At 36.1% G+C, this 13,251-nt stretch overlaps 1 protein-coding gene across 1 annotated transcript; it reads right to left on the bottom strand.

Annotated features, from left to right (window-relative positions):
• Window positions 1–10,075: 10,075 nt before the first annotated feature.
• On the bottom strand, window positions 10,076–12,003 carry LOC117613656 (late embryogenesis abundant protein D-29). The gene is made up of 2 exons (XM_034342249.1): window positions 11,568–12,003; window positions 10,076–10,911 (listed from the first exon to the last, which is right to left on the bottom strand). Exons 1-2 carry the CDS (start codon window positions 11,902–11,904, stop codon window positions 10,277–10,279), a joined length of 972 nt encoding a protein of 323 aa, XP_034198140.1. The 5' UTR covers window positions 11,905–12,003; the 3' UTR covers window positions 10,076–10,276.
• Between the last annotated feature and the right edge of the window lie 1,248 nt (window positions 12,004–13,251).

Below are 13,251 nucleotides of genomic sequence, written 5' to 3'. Positions count from 1 at the left end.
TGTTACGTAATGTTATCAATCAGTTCATATTATAATAAGAATAGATAAAAGTAAATTTGTTAATATTATAATACGTGAATTATTAATATCACATGACAATTTTGCAATAAGATAAAATAATTTTTCGATGACGACACAACTTAATACATTAAGCAACAGTTATTAACAAGATCAGATCTTGACCATAACAAGATGAACAGTTGTGATGGAAGCACTTATTATAAACATATCCATGACATGATCGTTTTCCTTCCCAAAATGTTAGTATATTGAGAGAAAGAGGGGAAAAAATAATGAGAAAATTATTGTGTGTGTTTAAGATGTAGAAGAAGGATCCGAAGAAAAATCAAAACCTAGAAAGAAAAGAACATGTCTTTTGCGTGTACTCGGCCAGCCACCTGCCCAATTGACATAATAATATGAAATCAGATCAAAATCATGAGATCATATGCCAGTTGCTTGGAAAGATGTTGCAAAATGGTAGGTGGAAATGGAAGTCATGGGGCTCACGCCTTTATATGATTGGATTGGTATATATATATAATACCCTAAATTATTGGTACCGTCCAAAAATAAGTCATACTATGAAGCCATTGGGAGAAAAAAAAAAAAAAACATAAACTTTAAGATTTGTTTTAGAAGTGGAAAGAAAAAAATGCACTCATTTTCAAATGATTTAATTGTTTTTTATATATATAGAGTTTAATAGTATTTGTATGCGTCACATAAAATGAATGTAGTAGTTTGGAGTAATTACTTTCTCATGTAAAGTTCTAGGTTCGAGTCCTAGCATTCTTGTTATGTTGTATGTGTGAATTTAGTATATTATATCGCCCTTTTCAACAAAAAAGATCCTCAAAAAAAAAAACAACCAGTCAGAAATTATCTAATGGAGTACCAGCTTTTTGTTTTTGTTTTTTAAATTTTATTTTTGAAAAGGTATTTTAAAAGATTAATAACTATTAGAAATTTTCTTGGCGATTTCTTATTTTATTTATTCCCCTATACATAAGGAACGTGACAAATGACGATACTTCTGGTCCTACACATGTCAAACACCAATTTCTTTTTTCTGTTCTTTTCTCCGACGGACAAGTTACATTGCACCACCATATTTGGTCTGTGCCGACCCACTCGCATTTCTCATTGTGGTTTGGTTTTAGTTGAAAGCAAAAATATTACATACCAAAATAAGCATATAGAATTTTCTTTGTCGCAGAGGTAAGATATGCTTGTTTACTAGGACAGTGAATCTATTTGCACTTTGAGCACTTCCACTCTTTCCTTTTTGCTTTTAGGCTCCAAAAACAAACCCTACAAAGGACAAGTTGCCATGATAAGAAGTGGCCTATGAAACTAGGCAAGTCTGAAGTGCAAGATTTGTATGGGCAAGTTGATGTCATGCTAACGTCAGCATAAAGTCAGAGCCCAATTTAAATACTAAAAAAATTTGATTAAAAAAACCAAAAAATTCAATTTTTTTTCTTCTATAAATACCTAGCCATGTTCTTCACTTCCTACACCAAAATCCATACAAATTTCTCTCCTCATATCTCATGTAAATAGTGGTAGCCCTTGGGTTGTTAAGGCAATGGAAGGGAATGCATCAAAAAATTACTAGGATAGTTACTATTCACGTGAATAGTAGTTTGCCTTTACTTGCCCTTATTCTTTGTCATGACATAATTGAGTGAAAGTGCTCTTAAGTTCGAATCCCGTTGTTGTAGTGGTTTATATAATTTAAATATATGTGTAAGAATGGAAAAGAAAATATAAGGATTTGTAAAGTAAACTAATTAAAGATCTTGCACATTTTCCTCTCTAATATGTCACTTCATTTGTCTATATAGCTTTTGTTTTGTGTTCTTTTTCTCTTTTATGTTTTCCCATATTTCGAAGTGTAACACCGTTGGGGGAACTAGTCTATGGGTAAGTTATTCTTTTTGTTTGTTAGCCTCAAAAGAGATGGCATAAGCTTTTCAGGTCCAGTAGAATCGTTGTGCTGTTCAAGCTATGAGACAAGAAATATATTCAAAGCTAGCTCTCAGTTGAATAAAGATTTTCGGATGCGTGCGGCGTGTCATGCATGACTTGGATTAAATCAAATCCAAAGGAACACGTTTGAAGCGTAGTTTATGCATGTTTTCTATGGCAATTTCGCGTGGACATCATTTTCTTCATGACTAAATCCTCACAAGTCTCACCAATAAATGGGGTCCCGACAAAACCATTGATGCTTATTTATGACCGGGCATCTCTTTCATTGCATTATTGGAGGACTTTTTAGGAATTTCATAATTTATTCTATATTAGACAAAATATTCACTATAAAAAGTTTTGTTTTTACGGTACCAAATAATAACCTTTTAAATTTATTTAATCTCAAATATGCATAAAGTACTTTTTACGGACCAAATATGTTACACATGAAACTATGATTTATTTGTAAGAAAGAATGACTCAAAGTATTATCAAACATGAAACTGTTACATATAAAGACTGTAAAAATGCCCATTTAGTCGTTCTTATGTAACAATCTAATCATGGTGTAAAGAATTAGGCATGAATTGAGCCACTAATGTGCCTTCACCCATTTAGTCAAGCCATCTTTGTCCAAGAAAATGCCATATACTTTCTTAGTTCACGGATCATATTCCAAGTGACTAAGAGCACTTCCAGAGTTACAGGTCAACTCGAGCAAGAGAGGGCCTTAGGCTTGCAAAGGGCTTCTAGCATTCAATTGCAGCTCGGGCAACAGATGGGGGAAGGAAGTTGAGGTTCCACTCCAAAATCAATTGGCTATGGGGGAGTAGCTCAACTCCTTATAAACCCTTGCTAGGTTTCTAAACTTTCCAATGTGGGACCATTTACCTTCACATTCTCACACGCCCCTTCACGTGTGGCGAATTTTCAAGCCTAACACGTGGACAACACATTTTGGGTGACGTGGAGTACGTGTGGTCGTTGGGCTTTCACACGTGGGCAACCCGCTCTGACACCATGAAGGAAGTTGAGGTTCCACCCCAATACTAAACTCGGGCAAGTCCAAAGACAAATCGAGCCCTTGCAATTGCCCAAAGGCTGATGACATCATTGCTGACGTCACGTGCCAATCGTAAAATAAAATTCAAACTTCCTTGAACTGACGTCAGCCCTGCTTTTCCCTAACGAATAGAAGCTACGTGACGTTTCCTGGGGTGTCTGATCCAATATTTCTCCTCTAATCCAACGACTACCAATTTTTCTGTTAAAAAAAATTGAAAAACATTTTGAAAATAATTTTTTTTAAATAACAAAAAATTCTTTATTTTATTTTATTTTATAATTACCTACCAATATTCTTCACTTTCCACACCAAATCTTCATACAAATTCTTCTCCTCCCAATATTGTCCACTTTACACGCCAAATTTTATACTACTAAATTCATTTGTGTAAAAATACAAATGGCCTTTTCCATCGAAGCCTGAGGGTCGTGGACAACCATGGAAGATGTTTTGTTGTGTAAGTGTTGGGTCCAAGTTGGTCATTGCCTGATCACATACAATGAAATTAAGTTCTCTCATATGTGGAGAAAAATTCATGTCGAATTTTATGAAAGATCAGGTTCTTCTCGTACAGAAATGGCCTTAGCTAGTAGGTGAAATTTTTTGAATAAAGAGTTAGGGAAATGGAGAGATGCTTTGGCAAAAAAGAGGGACAACGTTCGAAGCAGTGAAATCTTGGCAACGAGGTAAATTATTTGTAATTGTCATTTTATTAAATTTTAATGTCATATTTTTTATTTATATTTTCTTATATTTATATTTTTTATTATTATAGATTATGCAAGCACAAATGTGGTTCGGTCCCATTCAACAAGGCTAAAAATCTTTCAACAATCACCAATATTGGGAAGTTGTGAAAAATTATTTGAGATTCAAAATTATTCCCACAGGTCAGACCGTTGTGCTGAATGGGACGTTGCTCCACGATTCACCAACATCAAATTCGATGTTGGAGTCCCTGATGAATCAAGACTCACCAATTCAAAGGGAGGCAAGACATATTGGGAGAAAGGCTGCAAAGGCCAAGAGAGGGAGCAATTCGACCAATGATTGTGCAAAAATTTTGGAGCAAATTGCTATTAATAACACAACGAGAATTGAGAGAGACATGAAAAGAGATGTGGCTGACAAGGCAAGAGATGAAGCATTTGCAAAAGAAAGGGACTATTCACACAAACAAGACATGGATAAGAAGGATCAGGAAGCCATGACATTGGATACGAGTCATATGTCCCCTAAAATAAAGTCATTTTGGAAGCTAGAATGAAGGGATGTTATGAGAAAAAAGCTTTTCCGTGACGATAGACCTAGCAACACAGATTTGTTAAATGATGAAAACTATTAGGTTGTATTGATAAAGTTGGCATTTATTAATTAGTTGTACTTCTTATCTTTTATTGAATTAGTTGTATTTCTTTTTTTTTTTGTTTTTTTTTTTATAGAAAAGATGGTATTTCATTCCACCGTAAGGAACATTACATGGTAAGGACTAGCATGTTAACGACAGCCTCGTTAAAACCTTCTCAGAGAAACAATATTCCGGGGTAGGAAAGAGTACCACCCATGCTATTGACTAAACAGAAGAGTTAAACAACTTATATGAAACAAACCAACCTAAACCCCAACCACAAAACCCTTAAAACAACATCTCATCACTACGTAGGTACTATCAAAGAAGTCCTCCTATGATCTAGAAAAAGCATTATAGTTCTTAGTACAGAGTCAAAAACGTATTATGGGCATCATAATAGATCCAGCCAATCACCCAACCAAAAAATTATTGAAACACATCCCATCACTACGTAGATATTGTCAAAGAAAGCCTCATGTGATCTAAAGAAAGTATCATAGTTCTTCATACAGAGTCAAGAATGTATTGTGAGCATCATAACAGATCCAACCAAGCACCAACCGCCACCTCCAATTTTCTTGATCCAGAACCCCAGCTGACAAGCAAGGGTGACCAAGATTGGCCTCTTAGCCTAAAGAAAATTCCTAAGAAAGATCTTCATTATAGGAATGTTCATCGGTTGCCAAGCCCACGAACATTCCATAAGAGAATTATTAGGGAGATCTTGGAGACCCCTCGAGGTTGGTCTCCTTCGCCTTGTCAACAAAATCCTCGATACAAATACTATGCTTACGAGAAAAATCTGTGCCACTAACAATCAGATGCCCAACACCAGTTTTTGCACGCTTCTGATTCCCTTGTGGTGTTGCATACTTGTCATCCTCTTAAGCAGAAGAGGCGGTGGCCATCTCTTTAACGTTAAGATGGAGACCCTTCACCAGCGACTGGCTCCTTGGGAACCCAGAAAGGAAGTCAACGCAGTCACTCCATGGAGAACAAAAGAGCAACAACAAAAAAAGGTCATACCCAATTCACCAAGAAGAACCACAAGAGACAATCAGAGAAGATTGAGAGAGACGACGCAGAGAATAAGTAAAGAAAACTAGAGAAACCCTAACCCTAGCCGTCAAGGCTCTCCTCGCGTGAATGAAAGAGCGATCCAAAACCTTTTGGTAAGCTCCTCTCTCAGTTAGTTGTATTTCTTAATTAGTTGTATTGCTTGTATATTATTGAATAAAGAAAGCATTCAATAATATAGCTATTTATTTAAAATATTGTATACATCAAAACAAAGCATAATTCATTAAAAACACAAACAAAACATAATTCATTACAAAACACAAACAAAGTATAATTAAAAAAAAAAAACACTAACAAAGCTAATTCAAAATTAAACATTAACCTTGACTTCATTGACCGTGATTGTCTCTCAGCGCCCATAAGTGCTCCATCAAGTTAACTTGACGCCTTTCATGAATATATGAAGATTGCATTTCTGTATAACGGTCAATCACACAGTTGTTGTAACAACCATATCTAATTAACGGTTCGTGCTCCAGTGGTTGTCCATTTGCTCGCACGGGCCGTTCATAAATTCTTGTTAACGCCGTGTTCATAAGATCGGGTTTTGAACATCTCGGGTTCATCATAACCATACTCATCCTCACAATCATGTTATAGAGGATGATGCATGTCATCATAATGCTATAAAGCACCTCTTCATCAAACATACGAGCAGCCCCCCTAATGATTGCCCATCGAGTTTGGAGGATACCAAAACACCTTTTTACATCTTTCTTATACTCTTGATAGGCAACAAAGTATTTTTTTTCCTTATCCAGTTGGGGATGTAGAACTGTTTTGATGAATGTCGTCCACCTCAGGTAAATTCTATCAACTAGGTAATACCCACATGAGTAGACGGTATTGTTGATTTCATACATGATCTGAAGGGCTTGACTTCTCAACACATCGTTGAACACTGGGTATTGACTGAGCATATTAAGGCCATTTTGAAATACCGCAACTTTAAAAAAAGCATGCCAAATCTAGGTATCGAATGATGCAACAGCTTCCAGAATGATACTTTTTTTGCCCTTCCAATTCCCATAATCTCCTTGTTAGACAGTTGGGCAATTCTTCCACTGCCAATGTATGCAATTGATGCTTCCAATCATTTTTGGGAAACTTGACCCTCGGCTTTTTATAGAAGCTTTTAGAGGTCCGTAGGTGTAGGTTTATGGAGGTAATCCATAGTGTAGAGAGTTTCAATTGCATCACAGAATCTGACCAAACTTTCTAGAATAGTGGATTTTCTCATCCTAGCAATCTCATCCACCTTGTTTGCAAATGCGCCAAATGCCAGCATCCATAAAGTAGTTGTAAGTTTTTGCTCCGGAAGAAGACCCAAAACCTAGTACAAATGAAGCTGCATTCTATATCGCCCTCGAAAATCCAAATTAGTGTACAACGAATTTGGGATAAAGTAATCTTCTAAAAGATTCTTACTCCGAGAATGTCTATGTATATCCACGTTCGTGCCACGACCAGATTGTGAACCATAGTTGTGTTGGCTTGATTGATGGAGCATACCCACTGGCATGGCAACTTGATCATCATTTTCTTCCCACTCCATTTCTTCTTCAGCTTGTTTGCTCATTCTTTCTTCATTTTCTCGCTCTTGCCTTTCCAACAACCTCCTCATGTAAGACATTGAGAGTAAAATGTGTTTTCTAAAATATGAGAAATGAAAGGATATATATGATATGGTGTGGGAGGTATGAGTTGAAGCTGTGGTTTTATAGAGGGATTTAGAAGATAGAGATGACACGGGGTGCAATTTTAAAGGGTGAAAATTTTATATGAAATATGAAATATAAATTTTATAACAAATTGGTGACCCTATACGCCTCTTTTTTCTCGACATGCTATACCAAGACGACGATCGACACGCGACAACCGATGAAATTTGAGATGTGAATTTTATAATAAATATGGACACATAACAATTAAAAATCTTATCCAAATTATTTGGTTAAGTATAAAAAACAAAACAAAATTTAAAGTAAAATGTAATTGCCCTTTGTCATGGCAATGAGTGAAAACACAACTTGACTTTTACAAGAAGTATCACTACCATGACAAAGGAGAGCGGAGCTGCTGTTCCCAAATTGGTGTCCTCTCCATGTCCCCTCTCTAATTTGCAGACACTGTCAACTAACATAACAGGAAGTTAACTCAGTTAACTTTTTTATTTGACAACTTTAAAAATTAAAAAAAAATAAAAACTGGCTAAATAACCCAGCAGCTAGCGAGTGTCGTCTTCCTTGCAAAACACAGCGAACGTCGTCTTCCTTGCTATACTATTTATTAAAGACAATTTTTTTTTTCAAAAAAGAAAGTAAAACCTCTGGCTATACTATTTTTAAAAGAAATTAGACAAAAAGGCTATACTCTTTAACAAATAATAAAACAGAGCACTTAAAAAGAATTTAAAAAAAAATAAGTATAGCCAAGCGGCTATACTATTTTTAATAAAAAGAAAAGAGGAAACCCCCATTTATTTGTCGCCACGTGTCTGCACAATTTTATTTTTAAAATAAATTAAAAACACGGAGTATAGCCGTGCGGCTGTACTATTTTTTTTTTAAAAAAAAGAATGGCCCTCTTTCGCTAATGCGCCACGTGTCCAAAAAAAATGTATAGCCGCCCAGCTATACGTTTTTAAGAAAAAAATTCGTAGTATAGCCGCGCGGCTGTACTTTTTAAATACATTTTGTTTAAAAGGGGCCATTCCCTTTAATAAAAAAATAAAAAAATAAAATAAAAAAGGACCCACCTAGTTGCATTAGTTTGTCCCCACATAAATATTAATTTTCTAGTTTCATCATATCCAAAGTAGATATTAATCTTCCACTATATGATATTTTCATGTAAGTTTTATAATATTCAATAATATGTGAGAATTGTTTGTATAATAAGCGAATTTTGTGCGTCTTACTGAAAATGTTGAAAACAATACGTGTATAAAACATTACAAAGACGTACGTACAAGTACAATACGACTATTGTATGTTTGCTTTAACGTCTTATTGAAAAATACGTATGTACGTCCATATACATACATGTATATGTAAAAGACCATAACCGCTCGTCTATACTATTTATGAAAGACAATTTTTTATTATTAAAAAAACAGTAAAACCTCCCGGCTATACTATTTTTAAATTAAATAATGAATTATTTAACTAATCGGTTTTCATTTAAATCACAGAGCCCAAGAGCCCCCAAGGCCCAAGGCCCATCTTTTGATTTATTAAATATATTAATTAACCGTTGGCCCAACTAATTAGGCATTTAACCGAAGGTGATATCCCGAAACCACTCAATTGGGCCACTTGCATAGCTAATACAAACTATTCTATTTCCAAGAGTAAGTCTTATAAAGGCCTTCAAGGAACTCTTGTGTTCCAATGTGGGAGCTCAAACATGTCTGCAATACCTTGGAAAACCAACAAAACTAATATGTTTCCGCACACATAATTTGTCGTAGAGAATTGCATGTTGAGTTGGAGTGTTCTTGGTAATTGCTTCACTTTTGAAACAACACTTTACCTGAAGAATACTACCACCTCTCTTACTACTATACTCATACTTTCCTGGTACTAGCAGTCTTTCCATTAACTATAATCTAAGACCATACTTTTTCTAAAGAGTCTTTTTTAATTTTAGGATCAGAAAATGTGTTTGATCTCTAAATGTACATTTTATGGATCTTATTACTTAATAAAGAGGACAATCTATAGCTCTCGCTGTATAAATGGGCACTCTCTGATATGTCATTGTAATACTCTTAACTTAAGTGATGTGAGAGTGCCAATCATCTTAAAAGTCATACACAAGTTAACTTACTTTTCCTGTAATGTGCGTGTTGTCCTAGACTTGTGTGAACAGCTTGAACAGGAGATAAGTTTTGAACAGGTTGAAGGGGACTTTGACTCATTTAGAGGTAAATGGGTTTTTGAGCAGCTAGGAAGTCATCACACACTGTTAAAGTACTCTGTGGAATCGAAAATGCGCAAGGATACTTTTCTTTCTGAAGCCATCATGGAAGAGGTTTGTGTTATTTGTGTAATCATTAACCATCTCTTTCTATATTAGGAGGGAGGAGAATTGGGTTTTGTAAGCGTTTGCGAGTTGATGGTGGAGAAGATGCATAGATTATGAGGGAGGAGAGTGGGTAAGGCTGAATTTTGCAAGGAAGACGACGCTCGCTGGCTGCAATTGGAGAAGGGAAGACTCGTGAAGAAGACGACACTCGCTGGGTTTAGCAAGGAAGACTACACTCGCTGGATTTAGCAAGAAAGACGACATTCGCTAGGTTTTGCAAGGAAGACGACGATCGCTGGCTATAGGTTATTTGGGCAGTTTTTAATTTTTTTAATTGTTAAAATTGTCAAATAAAAAAGTTAACAGAGTTAACTCTCTATTAAGTTAGTTGACATGTGTCAGCAAATTAGAGAGGGGACATGAAGAGTACACCAATTTGGGGGAAGCAGATCCGCTCTCATGATAAAAGGGGTAGAAATGCCCTGAACGGACAGCCTTGACAAATCCCAATAGGGTCTCGGCCCAAAACAATTGTGGAGACGAAAATTTTCATATTATTGCTCAAGTTCGAAATACAAAGCTGGCTCCAAATTATATTTTAAGCAGAGATTGAAAGAAGTACATTACAACAAAATCAAACATACATAAAACACAAAACTACATCTCTACACAACAAAACCCAACTTGTAAGATCAGAGACTTGATCAAAACAAAACTATATAAGAAGAAATGGTCATCAAGTGTGGATAGAAAACTACAGGCAGAGCAGCTCAGAGCTCCTCATCACGGCCTTGACCAGCCACATTCTCTTTAATCTTCTTTGACTTCTGCTTGGCAGCTTCGAAATTAGATGCCACAGTGTCCTTGGTAGACTTCACAGTCTCTTCTGCTTTCTTCTTGGCTGCCTCATAACCCTCCTTCGCTTTGTGAGCTGCCTTGTTCTTCACCTCCTCTGTTTTTGGCTTTGGTTCTTTGGTCTCCTCTGCCTCCTCATAGGCCTCCTTGTTCACTTCCTCTGCTTTTTGCTTTGCCTTTTCTTTTGCCTCCTTGGTCTCCTCTGCCTTCTCATAAGCCTTGTTCTTAATCTCCTCTGCTGTTTGCCCTACCTTTTGCTTTGCCTCATTGGCCTTCTCTGCAGCCTTGCTGGCTGTTTCCTCAGCCGCATTCTTGGTCTCGTATGTCTCATCTTCCGCTGCCTTTGTAGCCTCATAAGCCTTCTCCTTTGCTGCATTTGTGGCTTCAGAGGCCTTGTCCTTTACTGCTTTTGTGGCTTCATACGCCTTCTCCTTCGCTGCTTTCTCAACCTCAAAAGCCTTCTCTGCTGCTGCTTCTTTCACTTCTCTAGCCTTCTCAGCTGATGTATCTTTAATGTCTTTGGCCTTCTCTGTGGTGTATTGACCAGTTCCTGAACATTAATTAAAGCCCCCATTTATCAGTTGTTCATTTAGAAAAATATGCTTTTCTCAAGTCAGATTAAGATGTAAAGTATCTTCATCCCTAACACAAACATAACCAACCCCAATTTCCTGCATAACCCACATTTCAGCACTTCATTTTGTCTGCATTTTATTTATTATTTATTTTTTTAATTATAAAAAAAACTCATGATCTCTCTGAATAACACTAGGTTAAAGTTTGAATTCACACACAACAATCAATTATTATGGGCACTAAAATCAGAACATTTATCGCAAAAACACACGTAAAAAATTCAAATGACCTAACAAACCCAATTGCAAAGCAAGTCCAAGATTTTATAGGCGCTCGTTTGTGAGTAATTTTGGGTAGGGTAAAATCACTTTTGAGAAGAAACACCTTCCACATGCTTCTCCAGAAGATCACTAAAATGGTTTTAAGTGATTCTAGGCTCTCATGTGCTTTTACATAAAAGTGATTATTTGCCCCTCCAGAATCATTCCCAAACGAGCCCTAAATTGCTTCAAATCAATCACATCCATATATACAAAATGCCATATCTCATAAATCATCACTATGTAAGCAAATTAAATTTAAAAAAAAAATTTAAATAAAAAAAGTTACTATAATGTTGAGGCTACTAACCAGAAGCAGTGTCTTGAACCTTGTCCTTGGTGTTCTTGGCAGTGTCATAAGGAGCATCAGAAGCCTTCTTATTATTTTCATCATCATCATCCTGCTTCAATCCAAGTCCTCCAGAGATTTTCTCCTTGGCCCACTCTGCCCATGACTCTGAGTCTGAGCTTTCTCTGCCCTCTCTTTCCTTCTCTGCGGCCTCGTCCAGCGGTTGCCTTGTTGTCACCTCAAACCCCTCATCACTGGAAGACGTATGGCCCACACCAGAGCCTCTGCAAATGGTGGCAAGCATCACCGCCACCACCCCAAGAACAAATAGTACTTTGAAAGGTTGCTTTGAAGCCATGAACAAAGTCTGAAGAGATTCAAATTGCCAAGTGTTTCCCGAAAACTGAAGTATGTGATTTGTACAAGAAGTGTATTGGAATGTGAGAGAGGTTAGGGTTGGGGGGGAGGGGGGGGTTGTGGTTTTAAGAAGAAGAAAGAGAGGGCAGAGGAGGTGTGCAAGAGTAAGAGGACAGGTGTAACACAAGGTGGCAAGTTCAGAACGTGTTCAGACTATAGAGTTGGACACGTGTCACGCTGATGCCTCCCAGGTGTCGACAGGGTTTTTTGTTTTGGCTTTTTATTTTTGTTTTCTTTGATCGAAGGTGTCGACATGTTGGGGTTGCAATTTGCGTGTCTCTTCCTGAATGGAACCGCATGAACCTGTGAAATAGCTTCTTCTGCATCTCTCAATATGCTTTGGTTTTGTTTTAGGATCTTGGAGATAATATATACATAATTTTATCACTTTTTCTGAACTTATCTATACGACCAATATTGTTTTAGTCTCTGCACACTTTTGCATCCATTGAAAGTAAATAAGCATATATTATCCTCAAAAAAGAAAAAAAAAAAGATAATAAGCTTAGTTTCTGGCTAGGAGCTTGTCATAATAAGCTTAGTTTCAGCTGCCTGCCTTTTTTTTTTTTCTTTTTGTCAAAGGTGAGGTTTTTTCCTTAAGTCCTTATAAGTCATTTTATGAAGGGATAAATTTATCTTTAAAATTTTAAAAATAAAGTGAGTGGGGACAGGTGAGTGGAAATAGCAGCACTTTTTAAAAATAATTATTGTTTTGATTATGAGAGAGTTTTCCCCCTTTTTTTTTTTTAAACTAGCCCCTTGGTGCAAGTTAGTTTTTATTTATTTAATTTTATTTTAGAATTTAAAAAAATAATGGGTCCTATTTTTATGGAACATAGCTACTCATTATCTTATTTTGTTTTTAAATTTTAATTTTTTTAATATAAGAAACCATATTATCCTCATTTAATTAATATTTTTAATTTTTAATATTTGCATTAACCAAGGGCTTTTTTTGATATTTTGAATGTGTTATCATTCTCTGCCTTTTGCTTTATATAACTGTATATGCTAAAACACTCGATTAGGTTATTGTCCAAAGGTCTAATGTTTTAGAACCTGCATTTGGCACACTATATTAGACTTTGGATATGAGTAAATAGTCCATGACATGTGTTTGGTGTCAACTTGTATTATTTAATTACTTGACTATTTTAAATGGGTTGGGCTTTTAATACTCTCCTTACCTGACTAACTAATACAATCCACACACTCTGGTTTAGATAATACAGGCTTAATTATACAGCTAGGGAAAAAGAACACACACGTTCACGTGAAAAATCCAACG

This window comes from Prunus dulcis, chromosome 1, assembly GCF_902201215.1.
Source record: "Prunus dulcis chromosome 1, ALMONDv2, whole genome shotgun sequence".
Taxonomy (NCBI): Eukaryota; Viridiplantae; Streptophyta; class Magnoliopsida; order Rosales; family Rosaceae; genus Prunus; species Prunus dulcis.
The sequence above is the reverse complement of the archived record's forward strand: the minus strand, read 5'-3'. Positions and strand labels throughout refer to the sequence as shown.

Excerpts from the sequence above, each read along its gene's own strand:
- LOC117613656 (XM_034342249.1), bottom strand. The coding sequence starts at position 11,904 with ATGGCTTCAAAGCAACCTTTCAAAGTACTATTTGTTCTTGGGGTGGTG. Across the intron at positions 10,912-11,567 it reads GGTTCAAGACACTGCTTCTG|GAACTGGTCAATACACCACA; the intron begins GTTAGTAGCCTC and ends ATTAATGTTCAG.